Source organism: Homarus americanus, unplaced genomic scaffold (assembly GCF_018991925.1).
Source record: "Homarus americanus isolate GMGI-L3 unplaced genomic scaffold, GMGI_Hamer_2.0 scaffold23578, whole genome shotgun sequence".
NCBI classification, from domain to species: Eukaryota; Metazoa; Arthropoda; class Malacostraca; order Decapoda; family Nephropidae; genus Homarus; species Homarus americanus.
Window position 1 is genome coordinate 390,952 of NW_024733231.1, and position 21,673 is coordinate 412,624.

The following is a 21,673-nucleotide window of genomic DNA, read 5'->3' on the forward strand; positions in this document are numbered from 1 at the left end:
CGCCGACCTGTTGCTTGGTGGTCGAAGCAGTGCAGGCAGGCAGTTGTTGAGCGGCTCAGAGCTTATGGTCACTACCTGCATCATAGGACAGAATTTTATTATGTGGAATACAGACGGGCCGGGGGCCCAGACTCGTTGAGTTATAAAGAATGCTCATCACCAGTCCTTATCTTCTTGTGTCTCCTCTCTAAACGAAAAGACTCCCTTGTCTCAGGTATGGAAATGTGTGCAAAAAAATAGCAGGCAAGTTTTCATCTATTCCTCCCCCAGTTCTCAGGGCTAATGATGGCAGCTCATTTGCTGCCCCTCAAGAAGTTGCTGAGCAGCTCGATTCTCAGAGCTCAAGTGGGTGAGTAGAGTAGAGTAGAGGAGTCATGGGCCCTGGATTTTGGAGTGGGACATGGTAAGACATACAACATATGTTCTCAATGAAAGAAATGAGAACCTCCCTCTCACTCACCTTGAAGTTGAGGCACAGACCTTTCTATTGAAGCTATATAACAGGATCTGGCAAGCTTTCTGGCCTCATGGGGGAGAGGCTACTGTCCTGCCTTTCAAGAAGACTGGAAAAGAGGGTCTTCACGTGTTAGAATATTGCCCCATAGCTCTGAATTCCTGTATATTATATACTACCTGGAGAAGAGTGTCCTTTCACCATATCAGTCTGGCTTCCGGAAGATGCATTTCACAACAGATGCTCTTGTTCGTCTTGAGTCCTCGGTCTGTGAGGGTTTTGCTCTTCGCCAGCATCTCGTCTGCGTTTTCTTCGACTTAGAGTAAGCATATGACACAGCTTGGAGATTTGGCATCTTTAAGGAGCTTCACAATTTGGGATTGCGGGGAAATTTACCATCAATAATAGATCAGTTTTTGTGACATCACACTTTTAGGGTCTGCATAGCCACAGAAATACCAGCACTACATATTCAGGAGGACAGGGTTCTTCAGGGCAGTGTCTTGAGTGTGACCTTATTTTCTTTTGCAATAAATGGGGTAGCAGCATTGGTTCCAGGTTGTGTATCAGTTTCATTGTATGTAGACGACTTGGCCATTTGGTATGCAGCTTCCCACATGTCAGTGGTTGAATCTCACATGCAACTTGCACTTGACAAGGTTTCACGTTGGACCACAGAGCATGGTTTCAGATTTTCTCCCTTGAAGACTGTTGCCAGGCATTTTTGCCACCTTCGAGGTGTTCACCCAGATCCTGATCTACAGCTCTATGGTCATCGTGTGCGATGTGTGACAGAGACCCATTTCCTGGGCATTATCTTCGACAACCGGTTTGCATGGCAGCCACATATCCATTACCTCAAAGTCTTGCCAGCGTGCTCTCAAGTTATTGAAATTCTTTGGCACATGTCATGGGGTGCTGATTGAGGAACTCTGCTACACCTTTACCACATGCTAGTTAGACCCAAACTGGATTGTGGGTGTGAGGTATACTCCTCATCCACTGAAGCTAGACTCGATACACTGAACTCTATTCATCATGCTGGGGTGCACCTGGCGACTGGTGCCTTCAGGTTTTCACCAATCCCAAGTATATTAGTTGATGCTGATGAACCACCCGTTGATCTTCGACGACAGTGTCTTCAGGATCAGTTTTAGTTTCGCCTCCACCGCCTTCCGCAGTCTGTAACCAACACTTGTGTAGTTGACGAGACTATGTCCCCAGACTACACTCAGCATCCAAGCCTCCCACGACCTTGCAGCTTCAGGGTAAGGGAGGTTGCGAGTATTCTTTGCATTCTTCCTGTTCAGATATGCCCCATGTGGTTCCCTAGTGCCACTCCGTGGATTCTCCCTGAAGTTCAAGCTTGTCAATGTGTAATTCATTCTTTTTTTTTAGAGCATGCCTTCTCTCACAGAGAGACTCCCTGTTTACACCGATGGCTGTAAGTCAGATGCAGTGGTGGCATCTGTTTTTATGGTACAGCTTTCAAGTATTTTACTTGCCCTCAAGTTTATTTTTATCCAACCTCATAGCGATTTTAAAATTTTTAGTGATTCTTGTAGTGTTCTCCAGGTCTTCGCTAGTGTCTCATTGCCCCATCCCTTAGCTTCAGATATTTTTCAGTGGCTGTTTCTCATCCAACGTCAGGGCCGGAAAGTCAGTTTTTGCTGGGTTCCAGCCCATGTAGGGGAGAAGGTGAATGAGCGTGCTGATGCTGTGGCGAAGGCAGCTGCTTCTCACCCTGTGGCCCATCATTCCCCTCTACCTGCCTCTGATATGAAGCCAGTAATACGAGCTGCCATCTGCTCGAGTTGGTAAAGCAGATGGGATGCTGCCATAGCAAACAAGCTCCGCGACATCCATCTTGCATTGGGAGCCTGGGGATATCAAGGACTGTCGTGCCGCTTGGAGACTACTTTGGCCTGCCTCTGCATTGACCACACATGGCTGACTCATGGTTTCTTAATGGAGAGGGCATACCCTCCCCATTGTGATAACTGCCTGGTCCCATTGACTGTTCAACACCTCCTGGTAGAATGCCCCAGTTTCAGAGATCTTCATAGTAAACACCTCTCTCAATGCTGGGGGGAGATGGGTCTTACCCTCTCTCTTTGGTGCTGAGGGGTTGAGTAGTGTGGGAGGGGATGTCCTTTCCTTCATCGAGGAAGCAGCCTTCTACACAAGCTTTGAGTTTTATCTATTAATTTTAAGTGGGTTTTTTGTGAAAGTTCTGTGTTATTTTTTACTTATGTTTTTTAACTTTGCATTATTTGATTTTAGTCTTTTAAGCTTTTATTTTAATTCGGCTACATTTGACCTAAGCTGTTGATTCGCCAGGGATGTAATCAATCAATCCTACCTTAATCTGGGTGTTGGGACACATTTTGTTATTGTGCTTGTATTATTTAATAAATACCTATAATATGAACCACTGCTCTGTATCATCATTATTATTAATTAGTGGTACAGTATATGAGAGAGCAGTGGTGGGGCATAGCAGTGCAGCGCAGGTGTATCCTGCTGCCTGGAGCTGATAGGGATGTTGTACAGCTCTCCTTCTGATAACGGAAATACATCCCTTCACGAGTGAAAGAATGACAGGTGATGATGGAGGTGGTTGTGATAATGGAGGTAATGGTGGTGATAGAGGTGGTGGTGAAGGAGCTGGTGATATAGGTTGTGATTGAGATGGTGGTGGTGATGATACAGGTGGTGGTGATGATGGAGATGGTGGTGGTGATGATTAAGATTATAGTGGTGATAGAGGTGGTGATGATTAAGATTATAGTGGTGATAGAGGTGGTGATGGAAATGGTGATAAAGGTGGTGGCGGTGGTGATATAGGTGGTGGTGGTGGTGATGATGGGAGTGGTTGTAATGACTGCTTTTGGCACTATTGCAACGAGTCCCTCTGACACCATTGTAATGAATACCATTGGCACCATTATGAAGTGAGAGTTATAGTAGGGGGATTGCAAAGTGAGGAAAGTTGGTAGCATGGCCCAGTGCTTAGTTAACTGTTTATATGTTCTTAGTGGGAACCATTAAACAATAATTATAAGTACAGCTGTTTATTAGTTAATTAAATGACATGGACACAGTACTAGATCATTATATTGACATTACTAGATAATGACTCCCGGACACATGAAATGGATACTCTTTCACCATATGTAACTCACCCTATGAATCGCTCTGACAATGACTCACTTGTGACCTGAGGGAGGCCCAGCAGCTGAGGACTCTTAACTGCAGGGCCTGGTACTGCGGGGGAGAGTGGTCCTCCCCGGGACCTACAGTCCTGAAAACGTATCCATCCAACACTATGATCGCTTTCTTCCTTATCCACACAAGTATCGTTGACGTGGACTTTTTGTCTACAGATATAATGTTGTCTCTGCTCGCATTAAGTTAGGACACAAACCTATCTGGCCTGTATCTGAGGTGGGGGATGACGTGCACTTCTCATCCTGTAAACTCTGCAACTTTCCCAACACTACTGTATTGCCTTGACTGTCCCACTGTGAGGGACCTCCTACTACAGGGAGAGTCACTAACTACAGTACTATGTCACCACCTACTTATTCGTAATAATTTTAATTTAATTTTTGTATGCTACCGACACTTTGGTGAGTGCTAACTCCCATTGTTGTTAAATCATATCAATATTGTCTCTGTATCACAAGTCACAGCATGTCCTGCAAGACACAAGTATCAATGTATTAGTGTCTGACCGCATGGTCTTGTGACTAGGCTTGTCGCCCCTTGGGGTGTAATAGATTAATTAAATAATAAATGAGAAGCTCAGCATAACTAAACAGATGCTCACAAGCAGCAGATGCAGGTAGTGGGGTGTTAAGCTTCAGAGATAAGTCGCATAATGTCGAGAAAGACCTCAGTAGCTCCATTCCATACCTTGGGCATGCCAAGTAGCTCTCAAGCTCCTTCAGTTGAGGAGTTTGTGGATGATTGTTGCCTCCATAGTGACTGAGTCTGATTAAGACTCACCATGAATTATCCCTCTAATTGAGGTGTGGCTGTGGTGACATCACTTTTCAATTCTAATTGACTAGTAGCTGAAATTTTCGCACCATGTACATCCAAAGAGCAACTGACGTCAAATGAGAAGACCAATCCCCTGAAGGAAATATGGGAGAAAAGAGAGGGGATTTGATGGGTGGGGGGAAGGGGTGAAAAGAGGGTAGGCTAGGTAAGGTGGGTGGTCAAGGTGCTAATGGACACAAGAAGATCAAAGGGAAAGCCCACTATCATGGCCACTGCCACCTGACTTTACCTCACCTCACGAGACTTCTAGGTATGTGACCGCATGGTGTCTCCCCACACCCACAGTGTACCCTTCATGGCTCCACCCACAGAACTATTACTATGGTTAATAAATAATTCATTAATTAAAAAATACAGATAGACCCCGACTTACGACGGGGTTAGGGACCCAAATCCAGGTCGTAAGTCCGACATGGTCGTAAGTCCGACATATATAAATTTTTTTTTTTTTTTTAAATAAAAAATCTACAATGAAATACAGTACAGTAAAAGTAATAAATAATGAGGAATGGATACAGTACAGTGAAAGTAATAAATAATGAGGAATGGATACAGTGTGACTGAGCACTTACCTTTAATGTAGTCAGCTGAATGAACATGGGGCCCCCATAATTTTCTAATTATACATGGAGACTACATTAACTGGAAACGTTTCGGTATAGAAAATGCGTGTCATTTGAAGAGAGAGAGAAAAAAAAAAAATAAACAAATACAGTATTACCCCGCCTAACGCGGTTTCACTTAACGCGTTTTATCATATACGCGGTGCCTCGCCAGAGCTGAACTTTCACTTAACACGGATTTTTTCCACATATACGCGGTGAGTGTCCGGCTCGAGACGCTATTTTTAGATTTGCCCCCACCCTGCCTGACTGCCTGTTTTAGCTCATAAAATTCATACAAATTACCCGGCCAGAATATAATTTACATTGCTGGAATTCTTATAATTTGGTGATCATTTTGAATATAAACATCATATTTTTGCATTAGACATACAAATTTTAGATAAAAATTTTTCTCAAATTAACTATGTTATCTTTTGTGCAAAATATATGACATTTATATTCAAAATATTCCTGGTCTTACAAGGAATCCAGCAATGTCAATTATATTATCCTAACTTTAGTTTGAGGTATTATTTATTAAAATTTAGTGGTTATCCCACACATCTCCTTGGGACGGTTGGTGGGGGGTGGGGGGGAGGGAGGGACCGACCGACCATCTGTTACCCTGTGAAGAATTATTTTTTTTTTTATTAACTGAAGATATTTGTTTTAGCTCATAAAATTCATACAAATTATCCGGTCTGAATATAATTTACATTGCTGGAATTCTTATAATTTGATGATCATTTTGAATATAAACATCATATTTTTGCATTAGACATACAAATTTTAGATAAAAAATTTTCTCAAATTAACTATGTTATCTTTTGTGCAAAATATATGACATTTATATTCAAAATATTCCTGGTCTTACAAGGAATCCAGCAATGTCAATTATATTATCCTAACTTTAATCTGAGGTATTATTTAATACTAAATGTTAAAAACCCTGGAAGGGAGGATTGGTGGGGGGTGGGGGGGAGGGTTGGGACTGACCGCGCGGTTGGAAGAGGGGGGGAGGCAAGGTGGGGTACTTTGATTGACAGATAGTGTTGTGAAGATTATTATTTTTTTTATTAACTGAAGATATTTGTTTTAGCTCATAAAATTCATACAAATTACCCGGTCAGAATATAATTTACATTGCTGGAATTCTTATAATTTGGTGATCATTTTGAATATAAACATCATATATTTTTCATTAAACATACAAATTTTAGATAAAAATTTTTCTCTAGGTAACTATGTTATCTTTTGTGCAAAATATATGACATTTATATTCAAAATATTCCTGGTCTTACAAGGAATCCAGCAATGTCAATTGTATTATCCTAACTTTAGTTTGAGGTATTATTTATTAAAATTTAGTGGTTTTCCCCCAAAAATTTCTCTGAGAGGGAAGAGCCAGCGAGTGTAGTGTGAGAGAGGGAGGGAGTTGAGTCCATTATTTGAATGGACATTAACTTGGCGACTGTATTTCTCTTAAGTATTAATTGTGTGCATGTACCATCATAAAATTAAGATGTTATTTTTACTACAACATAGGTATGTGCCTTCAAAAAGTGGAGTTTGGGGGTCAGGCCGGTTTCTATTGGAATTAATCCCATATGTTCTGTTGTTCACTTAACGCGGATTTCACTTAACGCGGGACCCTCTGGGTTCAATTGACCGCGTTAAGTGGGGTACAACTGTAATAAAAAATCTGCGGCGGTCGTAAGTCCCGATGGTCGTAAGTCGGGGTCTGTCTGTATATTAGTTTGCCACAGACATTAAAACTTTTTGTTTGGGTCATGTAATGATTCACGATTTTTGTTTTTCAATTGTATTGAAGTAAAAGTATTAGAAAACCATACTTAAGTAAAAGTTCTAAAAAATTGGAGTACTTTTTAAAAAGTAAATACCCAAAAATGTTACTCAAGCAAACTTAAGTAATTACTTTACAAATCTGTCCATCCACTACCTGCACCCTACAGTACTTTTAGCAAACACAAAACCATTCAGATTTAGTAGACACTTCTACTACTGTACTGGTGTATAGTACACTACAGGGAGGATTCTGTTTTAATCTGAAAATAATTTTATATCAACGGTATTGTTTATCAGTATTTAATAATTATTTTAAACACTTCCATAGGTTTGGGTTTGTTGATGCTCTTGAAAAAGCAGCAACCAGAGAAATACAAGCGTCTGTATGAACGTCTTGTGACTCCTTCAAAGTTTGGGGGTCCGTGTCCCCCTCCATCCTTCCCGGGGTCTCAGGAGTTCTTCAGAGACTTTATAACTACTGCATCAAGCTATGTGTTTAACCAGCATCTGAAGGATGTCTTAATAAGCCATATACAGATGCTTAATGATCAAGAATTTGTGATCTTAGAACCAGAGGAAACAGGTAAGTTGGTGACACTTCAGTATTTTGAGGTACAGCATGCCCTTCAAATTCGAAGGGGTTAGTTTCTCTAAATGTCCGCGAATCGCCAAATCCGCTAATAACATTTGCTTACAGGGGGATTAAATTTTTACTTGTGTACAAAGAGATGTATACAAGTGCTCCCCGACTTACAACGGGGTTAGGGACCCAAATCCAGGTCGTAAGTCCGACTGGTCGTAAGTCAAACATAGATAAAAAAAATAAATAAAAAAAAATTCAAAATTCAAAATTTAAAAAATAAAAAATAAATAAAAAATCTACAAAGAAATACAGTACACTAAAAGTAATAAATAATGAGGAATGGATACAGTGTGATTGAGCACTTACCTTAAATGTAGTCAGCTGAATGCACACAGGGCCCCCATAATTTTCAATTTACGGTATACATGGAGACTATGTTAATTGGATGAAGCAGAAGAGGAGACAGGGCTGGGTGGGTCATCAATGTTGGTTTCTTCAGACAGGTTTATGTGCTATGGAAACTTGCTGGTTGAAGGTATTGGATCATCTTGAGGGAGTGAAGAGGCAGCACTGGTGGGGCTTCTTGAAATAGATATCCAATTTAGACTGCACAGTTTGCTTTTTCTTTTCATTATAAATCTCCCTGTAGCAAGCAAGTGCATCTTGGACCATTCTGTCAACTTTGGCATAACGCTCATAATTTTGATCCATGCCATCAAACATTTGCATTCCTTTATTAATTGTAGCAAATGTCTCTGCCATATGTTTCACTGAAAATTTTTTGGGGGTTGCAGGTTCTTCTACATTTTGTCTCTCTTCTTCCTCTGCAATTTTCTGTGCATCTAGTTCAATAAGATCCTCGTTACTGAGCTCTTCTGCTACACTTTCAACCAACTGTCCAACATCTTCATTATCAATTTCTATCTCCAGCTGTTTACCTAACTCCACTATCTTGTTACTAATATCCAAAATAACTTAATTTTAATTAAATCCATTGAAACTGTTCCCATATCTTTTCAGGATTTTCTTCCATATTCCATTCATGCAATGTTTTGTAACCTGATCCCATGCTGCACTAATGTTCTTTATACATGACAAAACGTTGTACTCCTTCCAAAACTCTCTGAGCGTTTTCTCACCTTCAGAAGCAGCGACAGCCTGAGCGAAGGTCGTGCGTAAATAATACGCTTTAAAGGCAGCAATAGCACCTTGATCCATGGGTTGGATGATAGAGGTAGTGTTAGGTGGAATGTAGACTACCTTAACATCAGGGTGCATGTCGTCCAGGTGTGGTGGGTGTCCCAGAGCATTATCCAAAATCAGCAAAATCTTGAATGGAATCCGTTGTTGCAGACAATACTCCTTGGCTCGTGGAATAAAACAAGTCATGAACCAATCCTCAAACAGTACTAGGGTCATCCAGGCTCTCTTATTACTGCGATAAAACACTGGCAGTGTGTGCTTGCTGACATGTTTAAATGCCCTGGGGTTCGCTAAATGATAGATCATGAAGGGCTTTAGCTTGAAACCAGCAGCATTCCCCCCCCCAACAGAAGTGTAATTCTGTCCTTGAATGCCTTGAATCCTGGCATTGTTTTCGCCTCTTTGTGGATGTATGTCCGCTCAGGCATGCGCTTCCACAATAATCCAGTCTCATCCACATTGAATATGTGCTCGGCAAATAATTCCCTTCCACAATCACTTCATCTAACTCCTCCTTAAAAGCTTCGGCAGCACCAACATCGGCACTAGCTGCCTCTCCACTCGCCTTAACATTGTGTAGACTGTAGCATTTTTTAAATCTATCAAACCACCCATGACTTCCTGTAAAGGTTTGATCACATTCATCTCCTGCCTGCTCCTTCAGGCTTTGGAACAGGCTTCTTGCTTTAGCCTGTATGGTTAGAAGGCTTAAGGGTACACGCTTCTGTATCTGGTCTTCTATCCATATCACCAATAAATAATTTTTCCATATCATGAATAGGACCTTGTCTTTTCTTTGATATTATAGTTCCCTTTATAGGTGTTGTTCCTTTCACTACTTCACGAATACGTTCCTTGTCCTTCAGAATAGTGGATATAGTCGAGTGTGAGAAACCTAGGTCGTGTGAGATTGTTACTACAGTTTTTCCATTCTCATGCTGTGTTATTACCTTCATTTTCATCTCAAAAGTAATTGCCTGTCTCCTTTTCTTTGGAGCACCACCAGCACTCTCACTCTTATGCTTTCCAGTCATCATAAAGTTAATTAAATACGATAATAACGAAAGTTCACAGCACGATCAGTATACGATACGATAGCCAAACACCAACTAAGCGCTCGACTGAGTGAGTGTACCCACGATGCGACCCAAGCCGCGCCACGCTCTCGCCCAGGACGGAAACGTTTCGGTATAGAAAATGTGCGCGTCATTTGAAAATATTTTTGGTCATGACTGCCGCGGTCGTATGTCCCGATGGACGTAAGGTCAGAGCAGGTCGTAAGTACCAATGGACGTAAGTCCAAGCAGTCGTAAGTCGGGGACTACCTGTATTCCCTTTATGTGTTTGCCCTAAGGACAATTATTTCTTTTACCTGTACGTATTGTATATACGTGTGTGTGTGTAGATACACACACACAAAACACATGCAAGTAAATAATAATGGGAAAATACTCTCATAAATAATCAGAAAAAAATTTATATTAAAAATGTTTAGTGTACCCTCAAGTCTACTCTGTGCTTTGTTATTAATGAAGCACAGAGTAGACTTGAGGGAAGATGCAACATTTTTAATATACAGTACATTTGTTTTTGATTATTTGTGAGAGGATTTTCCCATTACAGCTCCTCCCTGACTTACGGCGGGATTAGGGACCCAAATCCAGGTCGTAAGTCAAAATGGTTGTAAGTCGAAAATGCTTAAATAATACAAAGAAAATCTAAAATGGGTGTCTCTTTTTCTTCTCAGCACCACAAAACTCTCACTTTTAAGCTTGCCAGCCATTTTAAAGTGAATTACAAACAAAAATTTTGTCTGTGTACTGACGTTGGGAATCGAAAATACATAATTTGACAAAATTTTGGTACCACTGAGGCAGGTCGTAAGTGCGGTTGGTTGTAAGTCGAGTAGGTCGTAAGTCGGGGAGGAACTATAATTTAATTGTATGTGTTTTTGTGTTGTGTCTACTCACACACACACACATATATATACAATACAGGCAAAGGAATTTACTGTCTCTAGAATGAATGTCTCCCTATCCCGGCCGCAAAAATCCCAGCAACTTTAAAACTACCCACAGACATTCTTGGGTACATCCAGGGTGCCATCCGTGAATAATAAAGGACCGCGAAATAAAAATCCGCTAATTATCCGGGTGTACTGTACTGTACAATTGCTCCAAAAGATATCTTACACGATTTTTTTCTGCCAATAATACGCAACGGACAAAGCATTTTGAGAACCCTACTGGACGTACTTAGCAGAGCTATTTAACATAGCCTCCGTCCTCATTTAACACTCATAGATACAGTGATTAAGTTACGGTGATAATCCTTTTTGAAAGTGTACATAGAAACCTTTTATAATAAATACAACCAAAAGGAAGATATTAGATTTCACGACAGAAAATCCAATAAATTTTGATCTATATTTTAGTACGTCTAAAATATAAAGTAACATGCTTCACAAGTGGTTGTTACAAGTGGTGACAACCCAGAAAGGTTGTCACATATATGACAGTTTCACAAGTAACTGTTATATTCACGGTAACAGTCACTTCAACAGATACACAGTTGGTAAAGGCAGAGATATTATGTTCTCCCCATGACTGTGTCTTACTGTTACGTTGTTACTAAAAGGAGCAAACCGTTACAAGATTATTATCCTTCCTGGGGGGAAAAAAAGTCCGCATTTTCTACATCTATGGTTTGAAAAATTATTTAGATACAAACGAAAAAAAAAACCTTGTCCATCCATTTACTGTAAATTGATATAAATTATAAGTAAAATAATTAAAATATCAATAGATGAAAAGGTGAAAAATAAATACTGGAAATTATATACATCAGTACAGGTTATACCTCTCTAGTCCGGCATTCTGTGGTCTGGAAACTCCCGTGGTCCGGCACGATTTTAGTTTTCCCAATAGGTAGATACTGTAGGCAATTATTTTTTTTTTATCTGAATTATTATTATTATTATTACTATTATTATTATTATTATTATTATTATTATTATTATTATTATTATTATTATTATTATTATTATTATTATTATTACAGGAGTATTACATTTTTGCCTATCAGGCTCGAATGTGGGTCAGTGACCTGTGCCCGGGTGGGCTAATCCCCGTAAAAAAAACAACAACAAAGGCGCCGGAAATTAGGGTTTGTTTACATCCGGCAGTTCGGCTCTCTCTCTGTTTGTCTATACAGAGTACAACATTTAATCCTTCAATATGTCTTCAAAGAAACCACGAAGCAGTGATAGTGGTGCTAATGCTTCCAAGCGTAAGCACAAGTCAATATCTATCCAGGAAAAGGTTGAACTATTGCAGAAATTAGATAAAGGTGCTTCAGTACGCATGTTGGGTCATCCACGTTCTATGACATAAAGAAGCAGAAAGACAAGATATTTAAGTTTTTTGCAGACAGTGAGACCAAGAAAGTTATGATAACTCGTAAGACATTGAAAGAAGGCAAAAGTAGTGAGTTAGACAGTACTTTATTACAGTGGTTTAAGCTTTGGCGTAATGATGGAGTAAGCATTTCAGGCGAGATGATTGTGGCGTAAGCAAAGATCTTTCATGAACAACTAAACCTTCAGCATGCCTGTGATTATTCGCAAGGATGGTTACACAAGTTTAAAAATAGGCATGGTATTTCTTTACATTATGTGTGTGGTGAAAAGCGAGGTGTAGACAGTGAAGCAGCTGCCAAGTATGTGGACAAATTCGCACAGTTTGTGGCAAAGGAGAAGTTATCCCCAGAACAAGTGTATAACGCTGATGAGACTGCTCTATATTGGCGTTGTATGCCTAGAAAAACGCTAGCTACAGAGAGTGAGGAGGCACCAACAGGTGGTAAGGACTCGAAGGATAGGGTTACGGTCCTTGGTTGTAGCAACGCAGCAGGCACTCACCGGTGTAAGCTAATGGTAATTGGGAAAAGTGTCAACCCACGGGCATTTAAAGGTGTGAAAATTTTTCCAGTTATCTACCGTGGTAACAAGAAGGGGTGGATAACTACAAAACTATGCCTAGAGTGGTTTGAAAGGTATTTTGTGCATGAGGCTAGAGCACACTGCACCTCAGTAGGCCTAGATCCAAAGTGTAAAATAGTGTTGATTCTGGACAATTGTTCTGCCCACCCTAAGGCTGAACTTTTAGTGAAAGACAATGTGGTTAGACTATTTTTACCTCCAAATTGTACATCTCTGATTCAGCCTTGTGATCAGGGCATATTACGTTCACTTAAGTGTAAGTATAGAGGCGTTTTCATGCGCCATTTGCTCGCTGCAGTGAATAATGGGAAGCATGTTTCAGCATTCATGAAAGAGGTTAACCTAAAGGATGTTATTTGGACACTTGCCTATGCCTGGGATAAGGTGACTCCATCAACTTTGAAGAATGGATGGCATAATCTGTGGCCAGCCTTAATGTTTGAGGAGAGTGCAGATGTGGACCAAGACTTTGCTGGATTTCACGTGTCAAAAGAAAAGCAAGTTATTCGTGAGTTGCTTGAGTATGCTAATACAATGACAAACCCTGTGTGTGTTGAAGTGGCCAATAAACTGAGTGAAGAGCAGCTGGAAGAGTGGATGGATGTTGACAAAGATGCCCCTATTGTGTATCAACTCTCTGATGAAGAGATTGTGGAGATGGTTAAGAAAAGAGAGGAGGAAGATGACGAAGCAAGCGACGAGGAGGAAGAGGATATCAAAGAAAGAATTTCTATTGACAGGTGCATCCAGCTGTGCACAGAATTAATCACGGGACTAGAACAAAAGAGTTTTATTACGGAGCAAGAAATCATGGCTGTCTATTTGATTCAATGTAAATTGAATAAAGAGAAACCTAAGTACATGAAGCAAGCAACTTTGCAAGAGTGGTTCAAGAAGATAGCCAACAAAAACAGTGAAGAGCACTCTAGCATAGCAAATCCACTTGCCAGCACTTCCTCTGCCCCCGATGTACCTGATGTCACCACAGCCACGACCTCTGACACCACAGCCAACATCCCTGATGTAACTCAAATGTAATTTGAGTCACAGTACTGTACCATCACTTCACTTTGGAAGCAGAATTTTGGTAGCATTAAAGGTTAATGAAATAGTACCATGTATTCTTACTTATTTATTTCCTATCTTATGTTTTTATGCTTTATGTAGGGTGTTTCGAGGGTGAATTTTGCCTTATTTACCTTACTTTTTTGGCGGATTACTACCTCTAATAAAGCAACATCCTAATTAACCAATGAAAATAACACAGATAAAGCAGTAAATAAGTGTTGCTTTCATATTCTTATGTAGAGTAATGACGATATGTTTTTCACGTGCGCAATTACATACTCGCAGTCTCATTGTTTTTCTTTAACATTAATGGTTTGCTACTTTTATTGTTCTATTTATTAACATTAAATAACATTACTTAAAACAACCATATTAATTTTTTACATTAATTTTACTACAGCTACAACCAGGGTCATATTTTATGGTTTTATATGTAGAACCACTCAGTTACTGGTTTTGTAATCAACGAAAACAATGCTGTGTCATTTCCTCGTGTGTTTTAATATTCTACGTATTATTAATGAATTGTATTGCTCATTTTGCACACATAAACATTAATTCAATAAAAAAGACATTCAGTAATGAACAATAATGAATCTTTTGTACATTAGAGAAATGACGCTGTTTACACGATTATGCATGTCGTCTGCATGTTGGCGGGCTGTTCAAACCCGTCGAAATTCAAGTTTCCGCCGACAAAATTTTTATTTATTTTTTTGTGTGTTCCAATAAAATACGTTGAATTAAAAACTCGCGAAATTTGAGAAGCTACTATACGACATTTAGCCCTTCAATATGTCTTCAAAGAGACCATGATGCAGAGAAAGTGGTGCTAGTGCTTCCAAGCATAAGCACAAGTCACTATCTATCCAGGAAAAGGGTGAATTTCCATGGTCCGGCACCGGTAAGGTCCCGAGGTGGCCGGACTAGAGAGGTACAACCTGTATATATTAAAATAAGTAAGACACCTATAAAATAAAAATAACCTACAGTACAGTGATCCCTTGGTTAACGAGCGCCTCGGTTAACAAAATTTCGGTTAACGAATTACCTTCCATAAGGTTCTTCATTTCGGTTAACGAGCAATCCCTCGATTAACGAATTCCTTACGAGCACCCCTCAACATGTTTTTGCTTGCTCACTAGCTGTCGTATTAGCCCGCCAATACAGTAATCGGTTCTAGGGCTTAAATTCCTTACCATTTTAGTAAATATCAAGATGGTTGTACTATTCAATCATTTTAAAAGTTTTATATTAAATTTTTTAGTCATTTTAACAATTATTGAACATAATTGCAGTACAGGAAACTAGTTTTATGCGCGCCAAACAGCCACTCAACACACCAAGCTTGGCGTCAGTTTGTTTACAGGTTCAGAGGAAGGAACATCTTGTTTGAGACTTCAACATAAATGCTTTTTTTCTGTGTTTCCAGTCAAATTACTAGTCATTTTGAAATATATTTTACATATTGATAATATATAGCGCAGTGCAGTGTTGATTTAAAGAAAATAATCTTGAATTACACCAAGTGAATTAAAATTTTATGGGTGAAATAACGGCATGGGGTGACTTCTCCTTTTCCCCAATGCCTTCTCTTCTCCCTTCTCCTCCACCCCCATTCTAATTCCCATCATCATCATCATCAACCAGGAGCCTTCTACATGCACACCTCAAAGTAAGTGTACTTTATTGCATTTATTTTTCGTTTGTATGTAATTTTCGGTGAGCTGGAAACAATTACCCAAAAACCCATTGAAACAAGGGTTTCAGTTAACGAATTTTGCCTGTTAACTAGCAATCTTCTGGAACCAATTGTGCTCGTTAACCGAGAGACCACTGTATCATGATGGCTAATGTGTGATGGTATGCTGTAGAATATATATTTGGTTTTATAAATATAGTATAAGTCTGTAAAAAAAGCAATTCCTTGTAGGCTTGACATGAAGAATCCTTTCAGGAAAATAGAAAATTTCTTGAATGTGAAATTGTTGCTGTAATCCAGTAGACTTGCGTGTGTCACTCACAGGAGACAGACAGCTGATACGAAGGTCCCGGTGACTGGGTCAATGGCCACGAAAATCCTGAGTACAGCAAACTGCTGCTCCCTGCCAGTGAACTCAAGGACTCTTGGGTACACTAGTGCATCCACCACGCCATGCTTCAGAATGATGACACCAATCTCTACAACCTTGGTAGTCGGGGATGCACTTGTCATCACTAAGGGGGGTTGCTGGTAACTGGGAGTTCTCACGCCATACGAAAGAATTTTGTTGACAGGATGTAGATTGACCAGTAGTCACAACAACTGTAACAGTGAACGATTCATTTGCAGAACTAATGTTCACTTCAGCTTACAGGAGTGTTGCCATAATAACTGCAATTATCAGTAATTCAGTAATGGTTATTGGTTACAAAAATTTTTTGTACATCTTCTTGGATAACAAAAAGAGTAACACTCAACAGAAAACTTCTCACGACGGTATACAGTATATCCACGTGCACTTAGAAAAAATAAATAAACTTCAGGAACAAAAAAAAATTTATTTTCTATAAAAAATATTGACACTGATCTCAGATATGGATCCGGTCCTTTTCGCTGCCACTTATGAAACTTTAAATTTTTCTGTTACATCACAGTATGAGTAACAAGAGAACAGATTATCTCAACTGTTACTCAACTCCAGTGTGACGAATAACTTCTGTGTTCTGGCCCTTTAACCGTTGATTCCTTCTGGGTTAATGAACCTGGAACATGTATATTATATAGGGTTTTAGTAGCCAAACCTAATTGTCTGTTATCTATTTATTGAGGAATTATCTCAGATACAGTTCCAAGTGTATATCACCGTAACTTAATCACTGTAGTTATGAGTGTTAAGATGGAGACGGAGGCTCTGTTAAAGAGCTCTTCTAAATACGTCCGGTTGGTGTGAGGTGTTGAGTGACAATCTGCAGGCAACCGGCTTTTAAATGCTGACCTCAACAGTCTTAGGGCCGCGCCTCAAGGAACTTACCCATCACATGATGTGACCATGTCACCTCATAGCCAGTGGAAAGTTACGGGGGGTGATATGATTATATAAACCCAATGTATTGCCCTGACATTTATACAGTGATCCCTCGATTAATGAACACAATTCGTTCCACAAAGTCGTTCGTTAACCGAAAATTTCATGAACCGAATCTATTATTTCAATGGGATATTGGGTAATTGGTTCCAACTCACAGAAAAAGTACATACAAAATACTGTATACCGGTAATAGAATTAAGGAAACATTAAATATAAACTAAATACAGTACTGTACTGTACAGTATACTGTATAATAATAAATAAAAAACAATAGAATACTGTACTGTATTTTAACTTACTTTGAGGTGTGTATGTCGTATTCCCGGCAGCTTTGTTTACATATCAAACAGCTGATTGTAGAGGCAGTCGATGATGACATGCCATATTCTTTTCAGAGTGCGTTGGTTCTAATGCCTTCTTCATGTTTCATAATAATTTCTGCACTGTATATTATCAATATGCTAACTAAATTTCAGAATGACCAATAATTTTAATGTATATATGCAAAAATATTCAAGAGACCAACAAAATTGATGTTCACTCCACTGTAAACAAAGTTAAACTGAGAAGGGTTGTTGGGTGATTCAATCAGCTGATGGGCACACAAAAACTGTTCCCTGTACTGTCTATATTATCAATATGTTATCTAAATTTCAGAATGACCAATAATTTTAATGTAAATAAAATGCAGAATTCTTCAAGAGACCAACTTTCTTGGTATTTACTTCACTGGAAACAAATGTAAACATAGAACCGATTACTGTATTGGTGGACTAGCCGATCAGCTGATGCACACAACAAAACGTATTTGTCGTAAGGGTTTCGTTAATCAAATTTTTGTTCGTTAATCGAACTGAAAATCTTTATGGGAGCTAATTTGTTAACCGAAATTTCGTTAATCGAACCGTTCATTAACCGAGGGACCACTGTAAAAGAACTAAGGGGCTAATACATTGCTCGGTCACCACCTTCCGAGCTTCCACGAGGAATAATCTAATCTCGTAGAATACGTCCTATACCTAAACCTAACAACCATGTTACAAACATATGTGTAGACACTAAGCTGGGGATTCTGGAACCTTAGACTCATCAACTACTGGGGTCCTAGACTTAAGTGTCTTACGGGCTCGTATATTATGTACAATGTTCAACTTGGAAGACACTGACTTATAATAACAAAACAAAAATTTCACTGCCAGAATTAACACAATAGTGGGAATGGTTCAACTCGGTATTGCAAATCCCCGTGCAAAATATAATGGCAGATGATCTTCTAAATCAGCAAACTGTGACTCTTTCAAGTAAGAAATATCTTTTAACTTCTCTGAGACAATATTAAGTTCACTAATAGTTTAGTTAAGGACTCGAAACAAAGGAATTAAATCTGATGTAAGATTTAAATTTAATGCAAAATGCTGATGAGAAGGCAAGGTCTTCAATGAACTACAAGTTACCTCGCAGTAATCCGGAGCCTTATAATAACCTTTCACAACTAACTGTTTACCACCATCGTGGCATTTTAAAATGACATTAGTTTCATGAGGAAAGAAAAAATATTGCACATTAGGCAGATGCCTATGCTGCCCTCGCATAGGTATGTGGATAATAATAGCATTGTGCGTGAGAGTTGACTCCAACAGAGGGTAATAATATTCTACTTCATGATCTGTGAAAATTGGAGTAAAATGATAAGTCAACTTGACTATTTGTAATGCTTCAAGAAGAGTCTTCGCAGGCACAAGCTTTGCATCCACTCATCCTAACCCTGCATCCACGATGCTTGCGATTAGTTCATTTTTATTAGTAATTATATCTTGAGCAGAATCTTCCGCTGCATTGAAATACTCAGAAAAATAAAGGAGCCACTCCAACGTTGGGACTGAATTCATCAACTTATACACAACCCTAGATAAATGGTTAGACTCAGAAATGATCGCATTAGCTTTCGATTCTAAGGCACTAATTGCATGAAGAGTTTGAGTAATAACACGATTTTGTTTAGAAACAGCTTGATCGACAATGTTCATGCGGTCTCCTAATTTAGCTACATCCTCGGCAGTCGCTGTGCCAAATAGAGTGCTTTGTATAAGACCCACAAATTAAACAATCCTCGCTTTCTTCGTGTTTGGGAACGCACTTTCTTTGTAAGATCATTCTGAGACGCTGGAATAATGTTTCCGACAGCGTCGAAAATCTTGTGAAGGGTTCTGAGATGAAGCAGCTGAACCTCAACAGTTTGTGAAACCATCGTCAAAATGTTTGGAGTTGTACGGAGATCATCAAGGACAGTCAAAGCTGTCTGCAGTTGAACGTCAATGGTTTCCATCTGGCGTGGAAGCTTGAGCAGTCCGTGCAACTCATATTTTATGTTTACTACGTCCTCAACAACGAGAATGCGTTCAAGGGGTGCAACAAGCTCACCTGGCTTAAGGACATCTGTGGACATATCCGTCAACACAACGGTGCCACAAAGCAGTAGGAGCAGCACACTGATGATCCAAGCCATTCTGTAAAAGTTTTAATGTATTTATTTTAATATTTGTCGGTAGAACGAAGTTTCAAATGATACTCATTAGGTACACTGCTTGTGTACTGTTTGAAAAGATGTCTAGACATCATTAACATACGTCTGAAAAGATGTGTCTATGACATCATTACCATCTTTGGGTAGTAAATCCTTCTGGCCCTTTTTAAGACGATCCGCATGCACTACATCTGCGGTCTGTGCATTAGGCTTCCAAATTTTAAACTTGTTGCCTGCTTCTTTGGCAATAATGCGGAATGGACCAGAAAATTTGGCTGAAAGCTTAGAGTTCCTTTCAGGTTCTCTCACCATAACAGCATCGCCTATTTCTAACATGACAGGCTTAGCTTGTTTCCGTTGCTTAAAAATCTTTTCAGTGCGTGACGCTGCTAAATGTTTCCGTACTTGGCCATGAATATCTGTAAAAACGCTGATCTGTTTTGTCGCGAAATCATCCATATTATAAAGAGGGCATGGCTTGTCAGTAAGTACATCATAACACAGACGTTTGTCTATGCCATAGACAATGTAGTCGGGTTATTTGCCGGTAGAGCTATTAATCGACCCATTAATAGATGCTGCAACCTCTGGTAACCAATCCTCCCATGTGTATTGCATATCACACACAATCGGGTGAAGTATCTCTAGGATCTTGCGATTGGCTCTCTCAACAAGGCCATTAGCCTGTAGATGATAGGCTGTAGCAAAACTTTGTTGTATTCCATATTGTACACAAATTTGTGCTACTAGCTGATTCTTGAACTCTAATCCATTGTCAGAGAGAAGAACCTTGGGCGTAGTAAAAGGACATATAAGATTCATCACTAAGGCATAAGCCACAGATTCGGCTGTTTTATTCTTCAGCGGGACTAAAATCACAAATCTTGAAAAATGATCCACACATACTAGGACTTACAAGGATCCCTGATGACTCCTCGGAAGTTGTAACAAGTCGCTCGCGACTGTGTCAAACGGACGTTCAGGTGTAGGATATTGTAGAATTGGAGCCGGTGCTCCTGTAGTGCCCTTATGCTGAGCACATAACAAACACTTAGCAATATGCAATTCTATGTCATTCTTCATAGATTTCCAAAAATATTTTTTTCTAATTTCCGCAAGGCATTTGTCACGTCCTTGGTGACCTGCTTGAGGAACATAGTAGAACAACGTTATAACCCTTTCACACAATGTGTCAGGTACAACTATTTGTGTAACTATACCCTCAGACGTCTTCTTGGATTGATGGAGTATGTTATATCGTAATTCAGACTGACTGAGTGGAAGAATCAATTTAGGAAGCATAACTTCCTCTTCCGACTCTAAAGCAAAAATGACTGTAGACCACAAAGGATCGCGTCGTTGTTCATCCTCTAATTGTGAAAGAGTGAACGTAGATACAGGCATAACTGGTGCAATATTTCTAGACAAAGCGTCAGCGACCACATTTGCTCGTCCCAGAAAATACCTAAACTTGGGGTCGAATTCTTGAATTGTCAGATACCAGCGTGCTAATCTGCCTGATAGATTTCTGCCATGGAACAGTTCTGTTACTGCTGCATGATCTGTAAAAACAGTTATCTTATAACCAAAGATGATGTCTTTAAACTTTTTCAGGCCCCAAACAACAGCTAACGTCTCTAAATGCGTTACTGAATAACGTGTTTCGGCATCATTAAGTTTACTACAGTCGGCCCTTCACATACGCGGGTTTAGCATTCACAGAATCGCAAATACGCGGATTGCCCCGCCAGAGGAATATTCTGTACAGTCGGCCCTTCACATACGCGGGTTTAGCATTCACGGATTCGCAAATACGCGGATTGCCCCGCCAGAGGAATATTCTGTACATTGAAGTAATTGAAGTACATTCAAATCGCGCGCCATTCAACTCACGCGCGGCACTGAACACGGGACACCGCCCGCTCCCGCAACCTCACACACACACACGCATAGCTCTCCCTCACTCAGTCAGTCTCGCTGTAACCACGCTTGTGTTGACATCAGCATTGTAGTTGCAAAAATATTACATTTCCGTGAATGTATTATATCAAGCACAGTATGAATAGAATATCACTAATATAAGAGTATTTTAACCGAAAACTACTAAAAAAACGAGTAACATCTCTTGAACATCGGAAGGTTAGGTAAAGTCTCTTGTTTTCGTCATATATTTTATCCTAATTTACATTGAAATACATCACGTTTCAGCAAAAGTACTATTTATTTCTGAGAATATGATAATGTAATATTTTGCTGAAATGACGTACGTATTACATTGGAAAGTGACGAAA

At 39.6% G+C, this 21,673-nt stretch overlaps 1 protein-coding gene across 2 annotated transcripts in view; it reads left to right on the forward strand.

Moving 5' to 3' along the window:
* The window catches only part of LOC121869521 (codanin-1-like), an 88,226-nt gene that overhangs the window by 34,489 nt on the left and 32,064 nt on the right, over window positions 1-21,673 (forward strand). Inside the window, exon 3 of one of the 2 annotated variants that reach the window (XM_042370877.1) lies at window positions 7,262-7,516. The exons of the other annotated variant lie outside the window; for it this stretch is intronic. Coding sequence (XP_042226811.1) covers window positions 7,262-7,516 — 255 coding nt within the window. The remainder of the gene's footprint in view (window positions 1-7,261; window positions 7,517-21,673) is intronic. 2 annotated transcript variants of the gene reach the window in all.